This window comes from Populus nigra, chromosome 2 (assembly GCF_951802175.1).
Source record: "Populus nigra chromosome 2, ddPopNigr1.1, whole genome shotgun sequence".
Taxonomy (NCBI): domain Eukaryota; kingdom Viridiplantae; phylum Streptophyta; class Magnoliopsida; order Malpighiales; family Salicaceae; genus Populus; species Populus nigra.
In genome coordinates, this window is record NC_084853.1 from 44166391 (window position 1) to 44184638 (window position 18248).

The following is an 18248-nucleotide window of genomic DNA, read 5'->3' on the forward strand; positions in this document are numbered from 1 at the left end:
CAGCAGTGCAGCATTGGGAAAACGGAAAGTCCTAGGTTTTAAAATTCCACGCTTGCAGACAGCGCGTGTAAATGTTTCCTTAAATACGTGGCATATTTATGTTTTTCATTTTTCACCTAAAGTGGATTAAAATTAAAAATGTCTCATGTGATTGATTGAGCTCTCCTAACTAGTAGTTGAAATTCTGAAATGTTGTCTTTACATGCAAGATTGGATTCCATGTTTTTAGCTTCTCCAAGGGCAACATTGTTTACATATAAATGGTGTTGAAGATGCGATTAGACCTAGTTATAATTTAATTAATTGGTTGTTTATAAATGATAATAATCACATATCTTTAAGCTATTTCATAAAATAACATTGAATCTTAGAAAAAGTTATAAGAAAAATATTTTTATAAAAAATATGATTACCTATTTAAGTCTTATCTAGAAAAAAAATTAAAATTATTTCAATACACTGAATTAAACCAAAAATCATTTAAAATAATCATATTAGAATTAATGTGTATTAGTGCACTTTTCAAAACTAAATTTTATTTGAAAATATATCAAAATAATTTTTTTAATTTTTTTTTATATATTAAAAATATTAAAAAAATATTAATTTAACATATTTTCAAGTAAAATTCATCCAAAAACAGAATCCACTACTCTCGCACTTAAGACACAAAAGGATGAAAATGTTTATGAGAAATTGCAAATTGGAATTTTCCAAAGACACTGTACAGTCAGCGTCGAACAAGGACACGCTCTAACTAGACAAGTATACCTTTGAGCCAGCTCATTGGCATGTGTCCTCCTCGGTGGCTTTGTTTTACTACAAATTAAAACCTCTCCTCTCTGGATAAGCTTGCGGGTGGACACGTAATACGTAGTTCAGCGTCTAACGTGCACTTCGCATGAAATGACATACTGTCTCTCCACTTGAAGGACTCGAGTTAGGCAAGTCGGGTTGCCTGGGCCACTTGTCTTTGTGCTTGGTTCCTTGAACTCGATAGATCTTCTTGAAGATATATATATATATATATATATAGCCAAAATCCTCTTTCTTCGAAGAGAACAAGGCAAGAATCAACTAAAAACCCGAAGATTATATATATTAGCATGCAATCTCGTGATTTTTTAAAAATCTTGGAGTTGTTTTTTATTTAGTCAACTTTTGCTTATCGAAACTGACTCCATCTATTCAATTATTTGGAGGAGGAGATGGATAATTAATTCCACGTGTGAAAACCAGGTAGAGAACCTTGCTTTGTCATGTGATTTGATGCGACTAATTGCGTGGTCCAGTTAATGCTAGTCTGGCTAAATATATTAACAAAACCCAATAATAATATTATCTTCCATGTAGCCGAGTGAGGAAGCTAACCCAGCGCAGTGCTGACCATTCATGGCAATTTGCTAGGTCACGGTGTCGCAGGGGGGTCTGCCAATGGCGAGAGATTGGGAGAGTTTATTAATATATACTCCTTATAATTATCAATTAGTGTATGAACAATCAAGGGCTTAATTAAAAAAATTAAAAGGACGCATAATTGTATATTGATAGTCCACCGATCAATAATCAACACGATAACATGTTGCATGAATTTGATTGAGATGGAATGGGTTCGAAATCTTCTACGTACGGATTCATCAATTTCTTCTTGAGTTCCTAATCAAGATCAGGTGATGCGTGCAAGCGTAAGTATATTATCACAATATGGTTGCTTCCATATACTAAATAAAACAATGGCTGGACAAGGAGCTAGAAGACGACGACTGAGTTCAAAATATCCTGTTCTTTGGCTCCTATCCTAGATTTTGTTGAATTATTGAATTTTCAATGAACAAAACCACCCTCATCTTCTTTCTTCCGAGAAAGATTTTTGATCAGGTGAGCTTGACTTGTCACAAGCCTAAAATTACAAAATAGCAGTGAGTTTTGATATGAATCTACATGGGTTATGAGTAAACTTACGACTAGTCAAGCTTTCCCTAATAATTTTTTATTTCTTTCATTTTATTTTTATTTATGAGTGTGTTTGGTAGTGTAATACAATATATTTTTTTAAAATTATTCTTTTATTTTTTTGATATGCATTACATTAAAATCATAAAAAAAATATTAATTTAATATTTTTTAAAACCAAACATATCCAAATAAAAAAAAAACAAACAGTGTGTAATCATTTACTAATAGATGGATACACAAGCATCCTCGTGAGAAAAAAAAAAAAAAAAAAAAACTTCAGTCCTCACGATAATGGGCCTGATGACAAGCCTCGAGTTAAGTTTTCTTCTATGGACCTATATCTCAACTTAAGGACCAAGGCAGAAATCAGCCCAAGCCTTCCTTGAACGGTTATGAATACAAGTTCCGATCAAGTTGTATATGGGCCTATAGCATTCTGTTTCTTCCTCTCCCATCGGCCATCGGCAAGCAAAATTCCGGTAGAATTTTGTTTTTGTTTTGAGTATACAAATAGATGGATAAAGCAAGATTAAAGCAACTTCTATGGGGTCGGTTTCAGGGCCCATACCCAACCCGGCAACCCCACGAGAGGGGTTCTTGGTGCCGGGACCTCCCTTCACGTCGTCAGAGATCCTTGTCCATGCACAGGTTCCTTCTCCCTTGTCTGAACAAATCGAAAACCCCGAATAAAGAAAGGCACAATTCATCTTTATAAAAAGGGCATTTTTCATATTAAAAACTATGTACGCATGAGCAACTTGAGTGTTACAAATGAACCGTACATGTCTCTTCTGATTAACAATTATCTGAGATCTGCTGAGATTACGGTAAGTTACCAGCGATAATGGCTTGTGTTAAAATGAAAAAGGGTAATTGTGGCTGGAATTAATGAATTTTTCGAGTTTATAGCTGTAAAATAAATAGAGAAATCTCCAAATTAACATCGCTCGTAAATTTTTTATTTTTTATTTTTAATGAAAAATGATACGTGCTAAAACTGGATTGGAACATCTTGAGAATGTCAGACCACGCTTCATCGCTGATTGATGATGCAAGCGGAAACTAAAAGGTGGTCGCATCCCCCACCCCACACACGGCGCGTTATATTTGAGGTTTGATTTTACATTTTTTACTGCTTCAAAAACAAAGATACAATCTGCTTAGAGAACCGTGCAATCAGCCTTTTAAGCTCTCTTTTTTTTTAAGTTTAAAATTATTTTTTTTATAGTTTTATGTGAAAAATATTTAAAAAAATAATAACATATATTTTTTATAGTTTTAGATTAAGGGTGGCAAAGCATCGGTGGATCAGTTTTCCCAGATATCTCTCTACCTCTCTGCCAGTGCAGGCCAAGGACTGGATTGGATTTTTCAAAAGCTTTGGTGGCTCCTATGCTGCACCGTTTAAATTGAGGACGTGAACTGTATTTTATTTACTTTTCTTTATTATTTAATTTCACGTTTCTTTTTCTTTTTATCTTAAATTTCGAGTTTCTTACTCTTCCTGGGATTGTGTGTGTGTATTACATTTCGATAAAAATTGTATTTGGACGAGCATTAACATTTTGATTCAAGCTTATTTTTATGGAGCTGACTGACAAAGGAATGAAGATTTAATCCGATGGAGCTTCTGAAACGCCACTCGCCTCCTCTCTCCCCCGAGTTGATCTGCCAAGCAAAGATTTAATGACTTGATTCTTGAACCTAGCTATGATCTGTTATTTAGATGAACTTTTTGAAGGTTAGTTTTGCAACAACTATAATTAATCTTCCAATGAATCACAGACAAATTCACTCTTTTTTTTTTTGTTAAAACCTAATTAATGAACCAGGTTACTTTAAATTTGTTTTTAGAATTATTTTGATTAATTGCCAATTTTGCTCACACAGTCAAGTATACTCGTTAATGATAGCCTGGTGTGGAATGGGGATGGAGAACTAGAGAGAGAATTCTATTTATATATTTTTTAAAAAAATACAATGAACTGTTGATTGTTAATAAAAAAAAAACCAAGAAATTTTATATTGTATTTGACTGGGAATTTTTTTTTTTACATGATTATTGTTATCGTGTTATTTTTTTAATTGTTAAGATTTTCTAGGTTTTAAAAAGTTCTAAAAAGATCCAACATACATAACTTTTAATTCTATAATTAAATCAAGTTGATATTTTGGATTAAAATTTTATGATCATCGGATGCAGGAGTGGAGATTATTTAGGACATTGTGAGAGCTCATGAGCAATGTATTACTGGGGAATGGATTGGTTGGAGCAAGCAATCACATAACTAACATATATAGTTTGATTGATACGAGGCTCGAATAGGGACACGAAAAAGAGAGAAACGTGTCTAGAGATTTACCTCAAGGTCGACCTAACCTAAACATATTCCTGAAGATCCACCCAAACAACCACTTGTCTATTTAGAAGACATTAGTAAAAATAAAATTTCAAAGTTATTTGATCATGTTTAAGATAATATAGCTGAAGGAGGGGCTAAAAAACAATTTTTCTTTTGATATTAAATAGGAGAAGACAATGACAAGTTGTGATCTTTTAGTCATAAATGAAGATCTTGCAAACTATGACGTGGTGGATACCATAATTTGTTATAAATCTTTAACAAATGTCATGGAAGATTATCTTGGAGTTTCTTTACATACATAACTTGAAGTATCAGGAGTCATTGATGATGAAGAGATCAAGTTTGAAGTAGAAAAATGTATAAAGGAACTATAAATAGACTTCATAACAACAAAAAATATATTATTAGATCATGGATTTGTCTTTAATGTGCATATACTATAAATTAAATTGTGAATATAGAAGATCCAAGGCATGTTACTTCATGATTAAGCTAACAATAATGATATATTCAAAGTATCTATTTATTTATAGCAGTCAAGTTCAGTTTATGACAGTTAACTTAAGAGCGAGTTTTTCGCAAGTATAGAAGACTAAAATAAGAAACTTTCTTCATTATTTTAAGTATAATTATTCTTACTATATTATTTCTTTAATTGTTAAGATTTTTTAGATTTTGTGGGGTTCTAAAAAAGTCTTGCGTGTAGTATAGTAAAACAAGTATAACTTTTGATCTGACAATTAGATAAAGCTGATATTTTAATAAAATATTCTAAAGGTCATGTTTTTTATAGAAAGCTTTCAAATAATGTTAAAAAAATTATTGTTTATGATTTTTTTTATTTTTCTTATTGTATTTGGATTTTTTTCTATTTAAATTATAATTTTCTATTTAATTAAAATTTTACTAATTATGATGTTTTTCTTGTATTTAACAGCCTTGTAGGCTATTTCTTAGAAATGAAGATTATTGAATTAAAGATTTTTTTGAATATATCAAATTTTTCTGCGCAGTTAAGTGTTGTGACCTTAAAAATTAAGAATCATAGTTTCTTTCTTTACCATTCAGGGCCGTAAAACTTTAGAAATAAAAAAAAAATGCTAATTTTTACCATTTTATATATTTGTTGGTAATTATCAATATTTATTTACTGAAGATGAATAAAAAGAAAGAGAGAAGAAAATACACAAACTTAGATAAAAATATTTTCACTCAGTTTCAAAACTTTTTTTTTTTATTTTGTCTCTTCATTCTATATCTACATCTTTTCCATAAAATAAATAAATATTGAAGTAATATAAGGAAAAACACTTAATAGGAATTTTTATTTTATCTTATAAAAAGGACTGTTATATCACCAAAGCAAATACTAATAACAATAATAGAAATAGAAATTAGATATATACAAAAGGAAACGATAAAAAAAAAAAAAAAAAGGTTTAAAAATTGACGAAATAGGAAATACGGGGCAAAGAATCCGAACAGATTTACGCCCACATTATATTAATTATTACACGCTTCAGCGGAACTCTCTGTCTTATAAACAACCTTCAAACCACTCTCGAGGGGAGCGTGTTCTTCAATCTCCCTCCTCTTTAGACTCCCCTCGTTTCTTGGCCTCCATCCATAATCTACCTCTTGCAAAGTTCACTCGTCACTCTTACCTTCAATCTTCCTCTCCCTCTCTCCCTAAAAAAAAAAAAAAAAAACCACGCACATACATTTATATATCAAATCTTATATCAAATATCAATAAATATATGCGAAAACACACGCATTTATCTCTTTGATCTCTTGTTATTGAGGGGTTGGTTCTGCTTTTGTTTGGTCTTCAATGGCATTACTATCTCCTTCTTACCTCCCACTCAAAGCCAAGAAACTCAATCTTTACAAAATCATCTTAACCATAATCCCATGTACAATCTTTTATTTGGTAGGTTTTTATCAGAGCTCTCGTGGCAATGTCCCTGTTAGCAACACATCATCATCAATCAACGAAGTTTTTCCATGCGCCCCGCCAGATCATAACACCACAACGCTGGACTTCGAGGCACACCACTTTGCTCCGGACCCGCCACCTCGGGTTGCGCGTGCACATCACCTCCCGCCATGTGACCCTAAATACAGTGAGCACACCCCATGTGAGGATGTTGAACGTTCGCTGAAATTCGATAGGGATAGACTTATATATAGAGAGAGGCACTGCCCCGAAAGCCATGAGATTTTGAAGTGTCGTGTGCCGGCTCCGTATGGTTATAAGGTGCCATTTAGGTGGCCGGAGAGTAGAGAATTCGCATGGTATGCTAATGTGCCACATAAAGAGCTGACGATTGAGAAAAAAAACCAGAATTGGGTTCGTGTTGAAGGCAAACGGCTCAGGTTCCCAGGTGGTGGAACCATGTTTCCTCGCGGTGCTGATGCCTACATAGATGACATAGGGAAGTTGATCAATCTCAAAGATGGGTCAATAAGGACTGCCATAGATACTGGTTGCGGGGTACGTAACGTCCTTACTCTAATATCCCAGCCTTACTTTTTTACGGTCTTTCCAAGAGACGGACCGCCCGGTCCATGAGGAACCGGTGGTTTAATGTTACTTATAGCTATTTCGAGTTCTAGTTTTATCTTTATTATTGTTGAAAAGGTTGAAAATACATCATTTGCCGGTGAGGCTGGCTGAACATGGAGGTTAGATTTTTTTATTTTTCTAGTTCTGTGGCAATGGGAAATTCTACGGCATTAGTCTAATTTGATGTTGTTCCTCTTTTATTATAGTGGTATACTTTGAAAAATATTAGGGTGGCCCAAGTTTCAGTTCTGGAGGCAATAATTGAATAGTATAAGGTTTAATTTTCACTAGTGGCCTCGTTAAATGGAAGCAAGGCCAGTGGTTGGTGGGAAGAAATGGTAAAATAGTTAGTGGAAATTTGGGTAAAATATTCGATCTGGAAATCGAGGTTTCATGCTATACGTACTGCAATCATGGTTGGCCAACCATCTTTGAACTAGAAAACCCTTAGGAGGCCGAACACGAAATCTCGATGCATTTCCTCTATATAGCAGGCAAAACAAGCTTAAAGTGTGGAACTAGACAAAATTAATTTTATTTTTGTTCTTCAAGTAAAACAACCAAAATAAGCACATTAATTCACTGTTTGAATAGACAAGTTTGTGCGTGTTCTTCACTAAATTAAATTCTTCGATCTCAAGTAAAGTGGTTCCTAAGAGATAATTATGATTTGTTTATAGTTTCGTATCGTTTAATTTTAGGGAATGCCTTTTGCTTATCCAAGTTACCCAAAAGCAATCACTAATTAATTAGTTCAGCCTACTTGCCATTTGAAATCGAGTTTGATTATTAAAAACTTAGGTAAGAAAAACAACATAGAAATAATTGTTTAACAGGATCAACCTTCCCATGATGTGCTGTACAGCCACCCCCTCCCTTTTAATTTTTATTGACTTTCTCATAATTATCTTTCATTAATCAGGACTATTTTAATATGATTATTGCAAGGGTTATCTAAAGATAATCAAGTAACTTGTTCAATGCACGTTATCATGCAAATTGTTTTTTCATGCATGATGTAGTCATGTTGACCTTGATTAATTCCCTTGTTCGATTACTTGGCTTTTCTGTTTGATTAATCCAGTCCCTTTTCTTTCTTTTTTTAAGAAAATTTACTGACATTAATGTCGCAGGTTGCAAGCTGGGGAGCTTACCTTCTCTCAAGGAACATCCTAGCAGTGTCATTTGCACCAAGAGACACTCATGTGTCTCAGGTGCAATTTGCTCTTGAGCGTGGAGTCCCTGCATTGATTGGGATTATTGCTTCCATAAGGCTACCTTACCCTTCAAGATCTTTTGACATGGCTCATTGCTCTCGCTGCCTTATTCCTTGGGGCCAATATGGTAATCCAAATTGCAGACATGCATTAACTTCTAGGTTATTTTATGATGCATTATGATTTGATTTTTGAGAATTATCTGAGCAGATGGTCAGTACTTGATTGAGGTTGATAGAATTCTACGTCCCGGCGGGTACTGGATTCTATCCGGGCCACCAATTAACTGGGAAGCTCATTGGGAAGGTTGGAATAGAACACGTGAAGATCTTGGAGCGGAGCAATCTCAGATTGAGAAGGTAGCTAGAAGCCTTTGCTGGAAAAAATTGGTGCAAAGGAAAGACATTGCCATTTGGCAAAAACCCACTAATCATATCCATTGCAAAGTTAACAGGAAGGTGTTCAAGCGCCCGCTCTTTTGCAAGTCACAAAATCCAGACATGGCATGGTAAGGACTTTTCAATCCTTGGTTCTAATGTCACATGCCTTGGAAATCACTCCGATTGCAAGTGTGATGGCATAAAGACGGTGTTCCTTGCTTTAAATAACGAGTTACTTTTGCAATAAGCGCAGGCAAAAAATACAAAAAGTAAATTGCATAAGAAAAGAACACTCAAGTAGTGATACCAAAACCAGTTGGATTATAAAGATGGTGCCAGCTGGCCAATTGAAGTAGTAACTCTTTGGTTGGAATTTCCTTCTTTAATGACTCCCAAGTCCCAACCTTGTTAGCTAGCCCTTTCACCCACCTAAACTCTAATTTTAGTTGACACTCCTTTTTTCCTGCCTTCTCTTTTGTGCACTTTATGCTTTGTTTTTGTTGCTGAAAAAGAGTAGCGATTACATCACTTTCAAAATAAACAATTTATCCCTCGAATCTCCTGTGATGCTTAATTGCTTTTACACTGTTTGATTTATTCTTATTGTTTTTGTTTTGCAGGTACACCAAGATGGAGACATGTTTGACGCCATTGCCTGAAGTGTCAAACATTAGAGATATAGCTGGTGGGCAGTTAGCAAAATGGCCAGAGAGATTGAATGCAATCCCTCCAAGGATTAGTAGGGGAAGCTTGGAGGGAATTACAGCTGGAAACTTCATTGAAAACTCGGAGCTGTGGAAAAGAAGAGTAGCGTATTACAAGAAGATTGACTATCAGCTGGCACAAACTGGACGGTACCGTAACTTGCTTGATATGAATGCGCATTTAGGAGGGTTTGCAGCTGCCCTTGTTGATGATCCCTTGTGGGTTATGAACGTTGTCCCTGTCCAGGCAAAGCCCAATACTTTGGGGGTCATTTTCGAACGTGGCCTAATTGGAACGTATCAGAATTGGTATGATTCTAATCTCAATCTAATTGGATATAAGCAGTTTGATTAAGGGATCAGTTAATTAGGATTTCACTTAACCAAGGGTGATTAGGTAGCTTCACTAATCAAGGAACATTCCAAGACAAGCATTAAACAGGAGAAGTCATTGTATACCTCCCTCAAAGAGCTCCTTTTTAACTGTGTGAAGAAAACTTAGAATTATCATATACATAATTGTTGCTAGGTATCCTAGAAAAGCAGCAGGTAAACCACCCAGACCCACGAGGCCACAGCTGCTTTTTGGTGGTTGCTTTTACAGATGGTATTGAACTTTCAGATTAGTCTATTATTGGCAAAACTTGTTTGTCAATACTAGTGAGACATCAAACAAGCTGAAGGATAATGTATGCTATTGAAAGTATTGGTAATTGTAGCCCTTAATCTGTCACATGCTCAAGCTCTTTAAGTCATGCAGGGGGTTGTTGCTAACTGCTACTGTTTTTGTCTCTTTTTGCAGGTGTGAAGCCATGTCTACTTACCCGAGGACTTATGACTTTATTCATGCTGATTCTGTTTTCAGCCTCTACGAGGATAGGTAATTTCTTAATGTTATTATAATGTGGGTTCGACTAGATGGGCTCTTGCACGTGAAGATACTGATCCTTACCAACTGATGCTTGACATTGCAGGTGTGACATGGAAGATATTCTATTAGAAATGGATAGGATTTTGAGGCCAGAAGGGAGTGTTGTTATGAGGGACGATGTCGACATCTTGATGAAGGTCAAGAGTATCATAGATGTGATGCAATGGGATGGCAGGATTGCGGACCATGAGAGCAGCCCTCACCAGAGGGAGAAGATTCTTTTTGCAACCAAAAAGTATTGGACGGCGCCAAAACCTGGCCAGAATCAAGGGCTGGTTGTTTCTTAGAGATGGAGATTTCTTTCTTTCCTTCCTTCTTTTGGTATCTTAATTTTATTTCATTCTTAACCTCGAACGATTCTTTGATACCCAGCTGGTTTGTATTCTTGAATACATGAATGAAAGGCCTTCTTTTACAGAATGCTTCTTTCATGTTTTTTTTTTTATCTGAATCCACGCTCTAATTGCCAACTTGCCTTTAAAATTGAATAATTTGGTGCTGTTCATAACTTAGACAGCGACGGAACAGTCTAGAGGAAATTACCCCGGGGAACGATAACAAACTGCATAAAAAGCAACATCATAAAAGGATTGCCAATCAAAAAGCAACATCACTGACTTGCATTTGCAAGTAAAGCAAGACTATGCGGGCAAGTGGTTGAATCATTAACAGTCAGATGTTGCTATTTGCAGATCTCATCTCACATTTGACACATATGTACAGGACCCAGCCAAACATCAAAAACATATACCATGTTTAATCCCACATTCAGTCACCTCCGTGGTGTTATCATCACTCTTAACCATGTATTACAGGCTCACTGAACAAACACGATTACATTTTGGAGGTCTGTACTTCACAAGGGACTCGAAACTAAATCAATTCCAGAAACAACGCTTCCTGTTTGTTGGTGAGACCGAGTTCATTCAAACTTAGAGAGATGTCACTGACAGAAAACGCACGCCTGGGATATGGCCTCACCTGTCCAACAACAAAATGGAAGAATGAGTTGGAACGCATGTAACAATCTATACGTCTTATTGAAAATGGTTTAGCATACAGGGAGAAAGAACAATCTCTTTCAAATAATCAAATACCATTGCCCTACAATAGGGATTGGAATAGCAGGCTGAATACTGCATGCAAAAAATTGTACAGCCAGATAATGAAAAAGACCATCAACCTCCTATCATAGAGATGATGATATAATATGTTTGTTGGGAACCTGTAACATTTAAGAGCCTTAGAACTGTAGATCTTTTATAGAATTCCATGGCTGCATTTTAAATTCCCACTAAAACTGCCAAGATTTTCTTTCGCTATGCGTCCCCGCTGGGAATCCTCCATCTTTCCATTCCCATGCGATCCATTATCTTACTGGATAACCTATTTTGCATAACTTTCACTTCTAAATGCAACTAAATAAAACATTACAAATGCAAGAACAGTTCCCAGTTACCAGAACAACATTATAATCATGCCAATCAGTAATAGCAAAAAGGTCCCACCAAGCTACACATGTACATGCACGACCACTGACCATCTAGCACAACTACTACACAAATTCATGGAAAAGATGTAAGAATATTCAAAGACCAAACCACAATTGTTTTCAACCTAACTGATATGAGCAAGGAAGATCAAATTAACACTCACCACCCTGTAAGTTCCAGGCTTCACAGCTCTACCAACATCGATGAAGTCAAAAAGTAACTTCATACAAAAACAAGAAATTAGAGGAGCCAAGAGGATAAAAAAAACACGTGTACTCTTTAAGATTTGTGGCATAATACCTGAAGCTTGTCAGACTTAAGAAAGCGACGGCCATGGCGGTTTCCATCTGGCATACGGACAAGAAGAGTTACTGCATTCTTGTCATCTGGAGCAGGTTCTTGTTTAAGTGAAGCTTCTTTTGCTGCTAGTAATCTCTCAAATTCCTGTTATCATGAGAGTATGTGTGTAGATATGTGTCTAATGCTTCCAAACTATCATTTTAATACAGATAGTGTTGGATACAACAAACACCCAGCCAGGTATAAAGGTTTACCATTCAAATGGAAGGAACAACAATATTTCATGCATGTTTAAGACGAGACAAAGATTCAGTCAAATTCTAACTCCATTGTTAACTAAATCAGTGTAAAATTTTGTACTTTATATTCTAATCGTCTGATAAAAGTCTTTCTACTAAAATTATTGTGGTTTAGGAAAATAATGTATCTAACTAGTTTAAGAGCGAGTCTAAATAGATAAAAAAATGTAACAGAAGTTATCATTCTTTTTCTTAAACACATGATTTCCTAACACTAGTATTACATCCAAGTTTGTTTCCCGGCCTCATGAAATAAAGAGTAATCATATGCAAAACAATTTTTTTAAACAAAACATCATGAATACAGACATGAAATAAATAGCCAGGAAGTTGAGTTTGAAGTGCCACTGCTGCAATTGTCTGTATTACTAGTATTACATCCAAGTTTGTTTCCCGGCCTCATGAAATAAAGAGCAATCACATGTAAAACATTTTTTTAAAACAAAACATCATGAATACAGACATGAAATAAATGGCCAGGAAATTGAGTTTGAAGTAACACTGCTGCTATTGTCTGTATCCATGATGTTTTCGTTAAAAAAAATTACATTATACAGAGCATTACTCTAACATAAAACATATGATCTAGGATGGCTACAAAAATCTATCTTTTTTTAACGATGAAAGTGAATCTTTGTTTGGAACCTGCTTAAAAAATCCTTTTCCAGTTGCATCTATATGACAATAACAGTATTAAACCAAGTATTGTAGTTCTTTAAGCACAAAGAATATAGAAGACAGAATGAGGTAGTTAAAAATTAAAACTGTGGCCTCAAACAATATTTCAACTACAAAGATATCACATCTCATTCAAATAAAAACCTACGAGGACAAATTATAAATGGTATCAAGATAATCAAATGTCAAATATTCAAATTATGTTAAATACTCAGCAATGCCATAGCTCTATGTATTACCTCTCCTTCAAGCATCTTATTTTGAGATTCTCCTTCCTTTGAGCAAGAAGTTTCAGCTCCCTTGAGGACATCAACATCTTTTTCTCCATCAGCCCACAGAGACGCAAGATACTCATCATTCTGCCAGTAAGATTTGACCTAATGTCTTAGAGATGATACTATAATGAAAATGCAACCATTAGCAGAAAGACAGAACCTGTTGGTTTAGTAATTGCTGAGCCACATGTGAGGGTGATGGCAAAGGGAGCTGTTGATTGAGACCTTTACTTTTGTCCGGAACACCTTGCTGGCGAAGTGGACGTCGTGATAAAGTCTCTTCAGGGATTTCACCAAAAAGTGCCTCCTCAAGCTGCATTGCTTCATCAAACTCCTTGGAAGAAATGCAACCCCACTTTATTGCAGAGTAGGGTGCAAACCAAATAATTAGTGTAGCAGTAACAGAGTTTAGTTACTTTCTTCAACATGAGCTACCTAAAAATTCCTCTCCAGGCTTTTTACTCACCAATTGCTGCTCTTGCCCACGTTTAGCTCCCGCTTTCAATGTTGAGCTCTCAGGCTTTGACTTCTAAAGAAAAGGAGAGGGAAAATAAATAAACAAAGGGTCCTTCATTACATTTTACTTCAAAGGGGAAATAATCAGGAGCGTGTACAATATATATTGCATGTAAAGTTTCTAATTATCTTCTTCCTCCTGCCCTATGTTTTCTATTATAGCTCTCATCGTCAAAACAAGGCGGCATCTTAGCAGATAACTACTTGCAAAAAGCTTTCCATATGAGGAATTTTACACAACCAAGAAGAAGGGCCTAGGTTCTCCACCAGAGTGCCTTATATCAAATGCAATAACAAACACATTCTCAAAAATTTTGCTGACTGCCCATTTTTTGAGTGACAAATTTATAAGTGTACATCTTTGTGCATCCTTATGTATTTTAAAATTGACCAGTTTAGTACATACTTTCTCTCTTACATGATTAGTTTTCTCAGCCCTTCTGCTTGAACCATGAACTCCCTGTAGTTTTCGATCTTCCAACGTCTGATCACGCATTGCTTTTTCTTGTTCCGCTGTCTGAAAACAATTCATGATTAACAGAAACAATGACCATGGATGTAGAAACCACAATCTGAGAAGCAAAAATATAGAAACCTTCAAGGACAACTCTAGTGCACGAGCAAACTCATCGTCTTCCTCGTGAAGCTGCCTCTGCAAAAGCCCAGTATCAAATAAATTGTACATCAATGTACAAGACAGGCATACAAAAAGCATAAACACAATAAATAGATCAAAAAGAAGAAGTTAGCTTTGATATATGTACAGTGAACTTCATTATTTACAGATATGACCCAATTTTACCTCCTGGGTTGAAGCCTCAATGGCCAACTGGATCATCTCTTCCTCAACATCATCACCATAATGATGTGATTCAGCATCCCTTGTGCTCCTTCCATGAATTTGTGAGCCGTGTGTTGATGAAGTTCCACTCACACCACCAACTCCATGCCCCGGTCCGGAATGATAAAGCTGCCCATGGTCATTATTAATCTCACCATTGGGTGAAAACTGTGGTCCCCTACTAGTAGGGAAAACAGAAGCACCAATTTGGCTGTACAGGTTTCTCCTATAGTTAGGATCAAGAAGTAATGAAGGCCTAAAACTTCTAGCAGCAGATACGAACGGTAAAATCCCACGCTGTCCAGATTGCATTTGATTTCTCGTATCAGCAAAGTTATTTTGAGGGGAAGCAGCAGACAATTGATTTCTCCTAAACAAATGCAAAACATATTATTATGAAAAAAAACACACTGCTACAGAATGCACGATCCATTTCTTGCTTAATTGCAGATGAGAAATCGAGATAAAATAAAATATCTATGATTTTTTTTGCAAATATACGTATCATTAAAAAATAAAATGATGCCGTACGCGTTTGCTTCCAATTCAATAAAATGAGCATTCACAGCCTGATCAAGATTGCCTCCATATTCCTGCTTACCAAACAAATTTAGATCTGTTAACAGAAAATTATAATGATCGCTTAGCAGGAATATTCACATTGCAACAAATTTAGATAGAAATAAAAAATTAACTCAAAATTAAAACCCTAAAAACAAAGTAATGCGTTGATTATTTCAGATTTTGCAGATTATAGCACGATAATTAATGGCAATGGATTATAGATAGTATTATAGAATCAGACTAACAGTATTTTGAGGTTAAGAGTAGCACGAAGTAGATTCAAGAGAGTAAAGGAAAATGTAGCACCTCCAACTTTCGAACCGCGAGTGAATCAGACGCGCCGGTGATTCTCATGAACGTCTCGATCGCATCCTGAGTTGGTCTCACCATTGCCGTCGATTTATAACGGAAAACTGAAAGAGAGTGTTTTTTGAACAGAGAGAGAGAGGAAGGGAGGGTTTTGCCGTTTCAGTGGCTTGAAATGCGGGCCGGGGCGGTAGAAACTGAAAAGAGCAGCAATGCACTGGTTTGCTTTCGCGCCCTCTTCAACTTTTTGTCGCCGAAACTCTATTGTGGGACCGTGGTTGTTTTATCATGTCTACGTGGAAAGCTGCTGATTTTACACGTGGATTATACACTGTGCGTCGTTGAGATTCGAGCCTTCTTTATCATGCTTGCCAGCAGTAGCTTCTGCGATGCTCTGCAGTAACGGAATAAGTTTCTGCTTTATGTTATGAGATGAGTATAAAGTCCAGAAAAACGGATTTTATTTTGTGGATCTCAATTTTACCGAAAGAGAGAAAACTTAAACTTAGCCCCTGAAGTATTGCTTCATTGTCAATCAAGTCCAGAAAATTTTATTTTATCGATCCCATCTCTAATTGACATTGGACAATATCACTTTTCCATCCATCAATAGCTACTGGCAGTTTCAGACTCTATCCAACTTACATATACTTGTCAAGAGCTCCCATCATATGTGTCAAAAATTCATGTTATTATTTGATGGTTCAGTGATAAAAATTTAGAATTAAAAGATTTTTTTTTTATGATTTTATGTTCAAACTCTATTATTCAAGGTTTCCACCTTTCTTTTCACAGGAAAAAAATTCAATTAACTTATTACGATAGCCGAATATTTTTACAAGTTTTTATGTATTAATATCATAAAGACTTAAAGAATAGTAATAAATCTAAATTTAACAGGCTTAAAAATCTCTAAGGATTATCCTTTCTTGGGCTCGGCCAGGGGACAGGCCCTTATCCCTTGGGCTTTTTCAAGAAATGAACCCCACATCCTTTGAACAACCTCAAATGATTATCATTTTTCCCTGGGCTTCTTTAAGGAATGGACCCCAACCTTACCTAGACACGCCCAAGAAAATGAGCTCCCTTGGACACGTAGAAGGGAATAACATCCAATATGCAGACATGTTGAACTTCTCAAAGTCCCAGCTATGGAATTTTGGCAACCCCCCCTGGATTGCAAACGCTGGTGGTGGCAGCTGATTCTTCAGGTGTTGTGTTTGAGAGGGACCAAGTAAGAAGGCACGTAGCTGAGGCCACATTGATCGGATACCATATCAGGATGTAGTGCCCAAATTAACCCTTTTCTTGGCTGGCAAACAAGACGCAGAGTAGCTGTGACTTTTTGATCAACGAGATGGATGGTTTGTTGTGGTGGCTACGCATGTGTTTGTTTCTTGTTGCTGCCTGCCATGTCAAGAGAGGAGAGAATTTTGCAACTAATTGTTCCGGAGACGAAGAAGGGGGAATTGGTTGATGGGGTTCGGCGGCATTGTTGAGAACTCAGGAGAGCAAGAGAGAGGCTCGAGGCTCCCTGCTCCCCACGTCCATGAAATTAATTGCATACACTGAATTGGAATTCTATAATTTTTCAAGAGACGATGCGTTATCCATGTAACGTTCCGTTCACTTTGACAACAATCGATATCCCACGAAAAAAGATAATAAGTTTTTTATCATTTGAGATTGGGATATTTTTTATTTGTCTTCTATATAAATTTTTTTTTTATGAATTTTCAATATAATCGGCGTTGTTTTAAGTTTTTTTTATTGTTTTCTTCCTGGATTTACTTTGATAAAATTTTTATTTTTTTTTTCAATTTCAATATTATATCAGTTGAAAATTAACTTTTTTTTAGGTTATATCCTTAAAGATTGAGGGTTCTTTTTATATTGGATTTCATAATTTTCTCTAATTTTCTTTTGTTTATTTTGATGTCATCACTTAAACCATAGCTTTGGTGATTTTGCATGGGTTAACTCTATATGTTTTTCAGCTCTTTTTAAATTTAATATTTTTTGTATTTTTTCATTTAGTATTAGATTGTTTTAGAATTAAGTTGCGTGATGTTTTTCAATTTACTTTATATTCGGTTATCTCATTTATATGATCAAAATGACAAAGTTTGGTTTGTTGGGTGTTTTTCTAGTCTTTTTTTTTAATTTGACTATCTTTTCAATTTCATCATTCGACACTAGATTAGTTTTAGATTTAAATTTTGCTTTTTTCTTTTCTTTTTATCTGCTCATCCTGATCTCGTGAACTAACATGTATATTTGTCATGCTCGGTTAGGTTAGCCCAAGTCGATTTTTTTTTACGTTTTTCTTTCTACACTTGATTGGTGGGGATTTTAATTTCGTCGCTGTAAAAAAAATGATTCTTTTTTTTCGCAAGCTCTGATGCTTCTTTTTTTAAAAAAAATAAAATTGGTTCATATATTATTATTTTGTTCTCGATCAGATCAATATCCCGAGTCATGTTTTTATAAAAACTTTTTTAAATCATCTTTGCATCACAAATCCATGAAAAATGTTTTGGCTATCGGCGTAATGTAAGTCCACAAATATAATTAATGAGTAAAATGACGCGGATTTTAGGTGATTTTAGTGTGTGTTTGATATTGTGAAAGCTTTTGTGGTTTTATTTAAAAACTAGATTTTAACAAATATTTTTAGTTACAATTAAAAAAAAAACAGGTTTAAAAAAATATGTTGATTAAAATAAGATAGATTTTTATATATAAAACAAATGAAAAATAAGTCTTTATAAATAAAAATATATTATTTTAACTTTTACAGAACATTTTAAAGATTTTTTTAAAAATGAAAGCTATTTAAATTGGTACCCGACA

At 35.2% G+C, this 18248-nt stretch overlaps 2 protein-coding genes across 5 annotated transcripts; one reads left to right on the forward strand and one right to left on the reverse strand.

The window, feature by feature from the left end:
• The first annotated feature begins 5937 nt into the window (after positions 1-5937).
• LOC133682377 (probable methyltransferase PMT15) lies at positions 5938-10543 on the forward strand. Its single transcript, XM_062105699.1, has 6 exons — positions 5938-6819; positions 8025-8235; positions 8319-8616; positions 9109-9501; positions 9995-10072; positions 10167-10543. The coding sequence occupies exons 1-6, from the start codon at positions 6157-6159 to the stop codon at positions 10408-10410; spliced, it is 1887 nt and encodes a 628-aa protein (XP_061961683.1). The 5' UTR covers positions 5938-6156; the 3' UTR covers positions 10411-10543.
• Positions 10544-10780: 237 nt separating this feature from the next.
• LOC133682378 (plant UBX domain-containing protein 9) lies at positions 10781-15811 on the reverse strand. Of its 4 annotated transcripts, none has more exons than XM_062105704.1 (11): positions 15396-15811; positions 15057-15118; positions 14487-14895; positions 14280-14336; positions 14103-14201; positions 13635-13688; positions 13329-13523; positions 13133-13252; positions 11917-12060; positions 11780-11836; positions 10781-11104 (listed from the first exon to the last, which is right to left on the reverse strand). In XM_062105704.1, exons 1-11 carry the CDS (start codon positions 15477-15479, stop codon positions 10997-10999), a joined length of 1389 nt encoding a protein of 462 aa, XP_061961688.1. In that variant the 5' UTR covers positions 15480-15811; the 3' UTR covers positions 10781-10996. The 4 variants fall into 4 exon arrangements, with proteins under 4 accessions (XP_061961688.1, XP_061961686.1, XP_061961685.1 ...); XM_062105702.1 differs by having other exon boundaries at positions 13635-13697; XM_062105701.1 differs by having other exon boundaries at positions 14091-14201.
• Positions 15812-18248: the final 2437 nt, after the last annotated feature.

What these genes read in the sequence shown, in the direction of transcription:
- LOC133682378 (XM_062105700.1), bottom strand. Translation starts at nt 15,479, where the DNA reads ATGGTGAGACCAACTCAGGATGCGATCGAGACGTTCATGAGAATCACC. An exon ending in TCGCGGTTCGAAAGTTGGAG is followed by an intron (nt 15,119 to 15,395) that starts GTGCTACATTTT and finishes TTTGGTAAGCAG; the next exon opens with GAATATGGAGGCAATCTTGA. An exon ending in AGCCTGGAACTTACAGGGTG is followed by an intron (nt 11,105 to 11,779) that starts GTGAGTGTTAAT and finishes GTTGTTGGACAG; the next exon opens with GTGAGGCCATATCCCAGGCG.
- LOC133682377 (XM_062105699.1), top strand. Translation starts at nt 6,157, where the DNA reads ATGGCATTACTATCTCCTTCTTACCTCCCACTCAAAGCCAAGAAACTC. An exon ending in TATTCCTTGGGGCCAATATG is followed by an intron (nt 8,236 to 8,318) that starts GTAATCCAAATT and finishes TTATCTGAGCAG; the next exon opens with ATGGTCAGTACTTGATTGAG. An exon ending in ATTGGAACGTATCAGAATTG is followed by an intron (nt 9,502 to 9,994) that starts GTATGATTCTAA and finishes CTCTTTTTGCAG; the next exon opens with GTGTGAAGCCATGTCTACTT.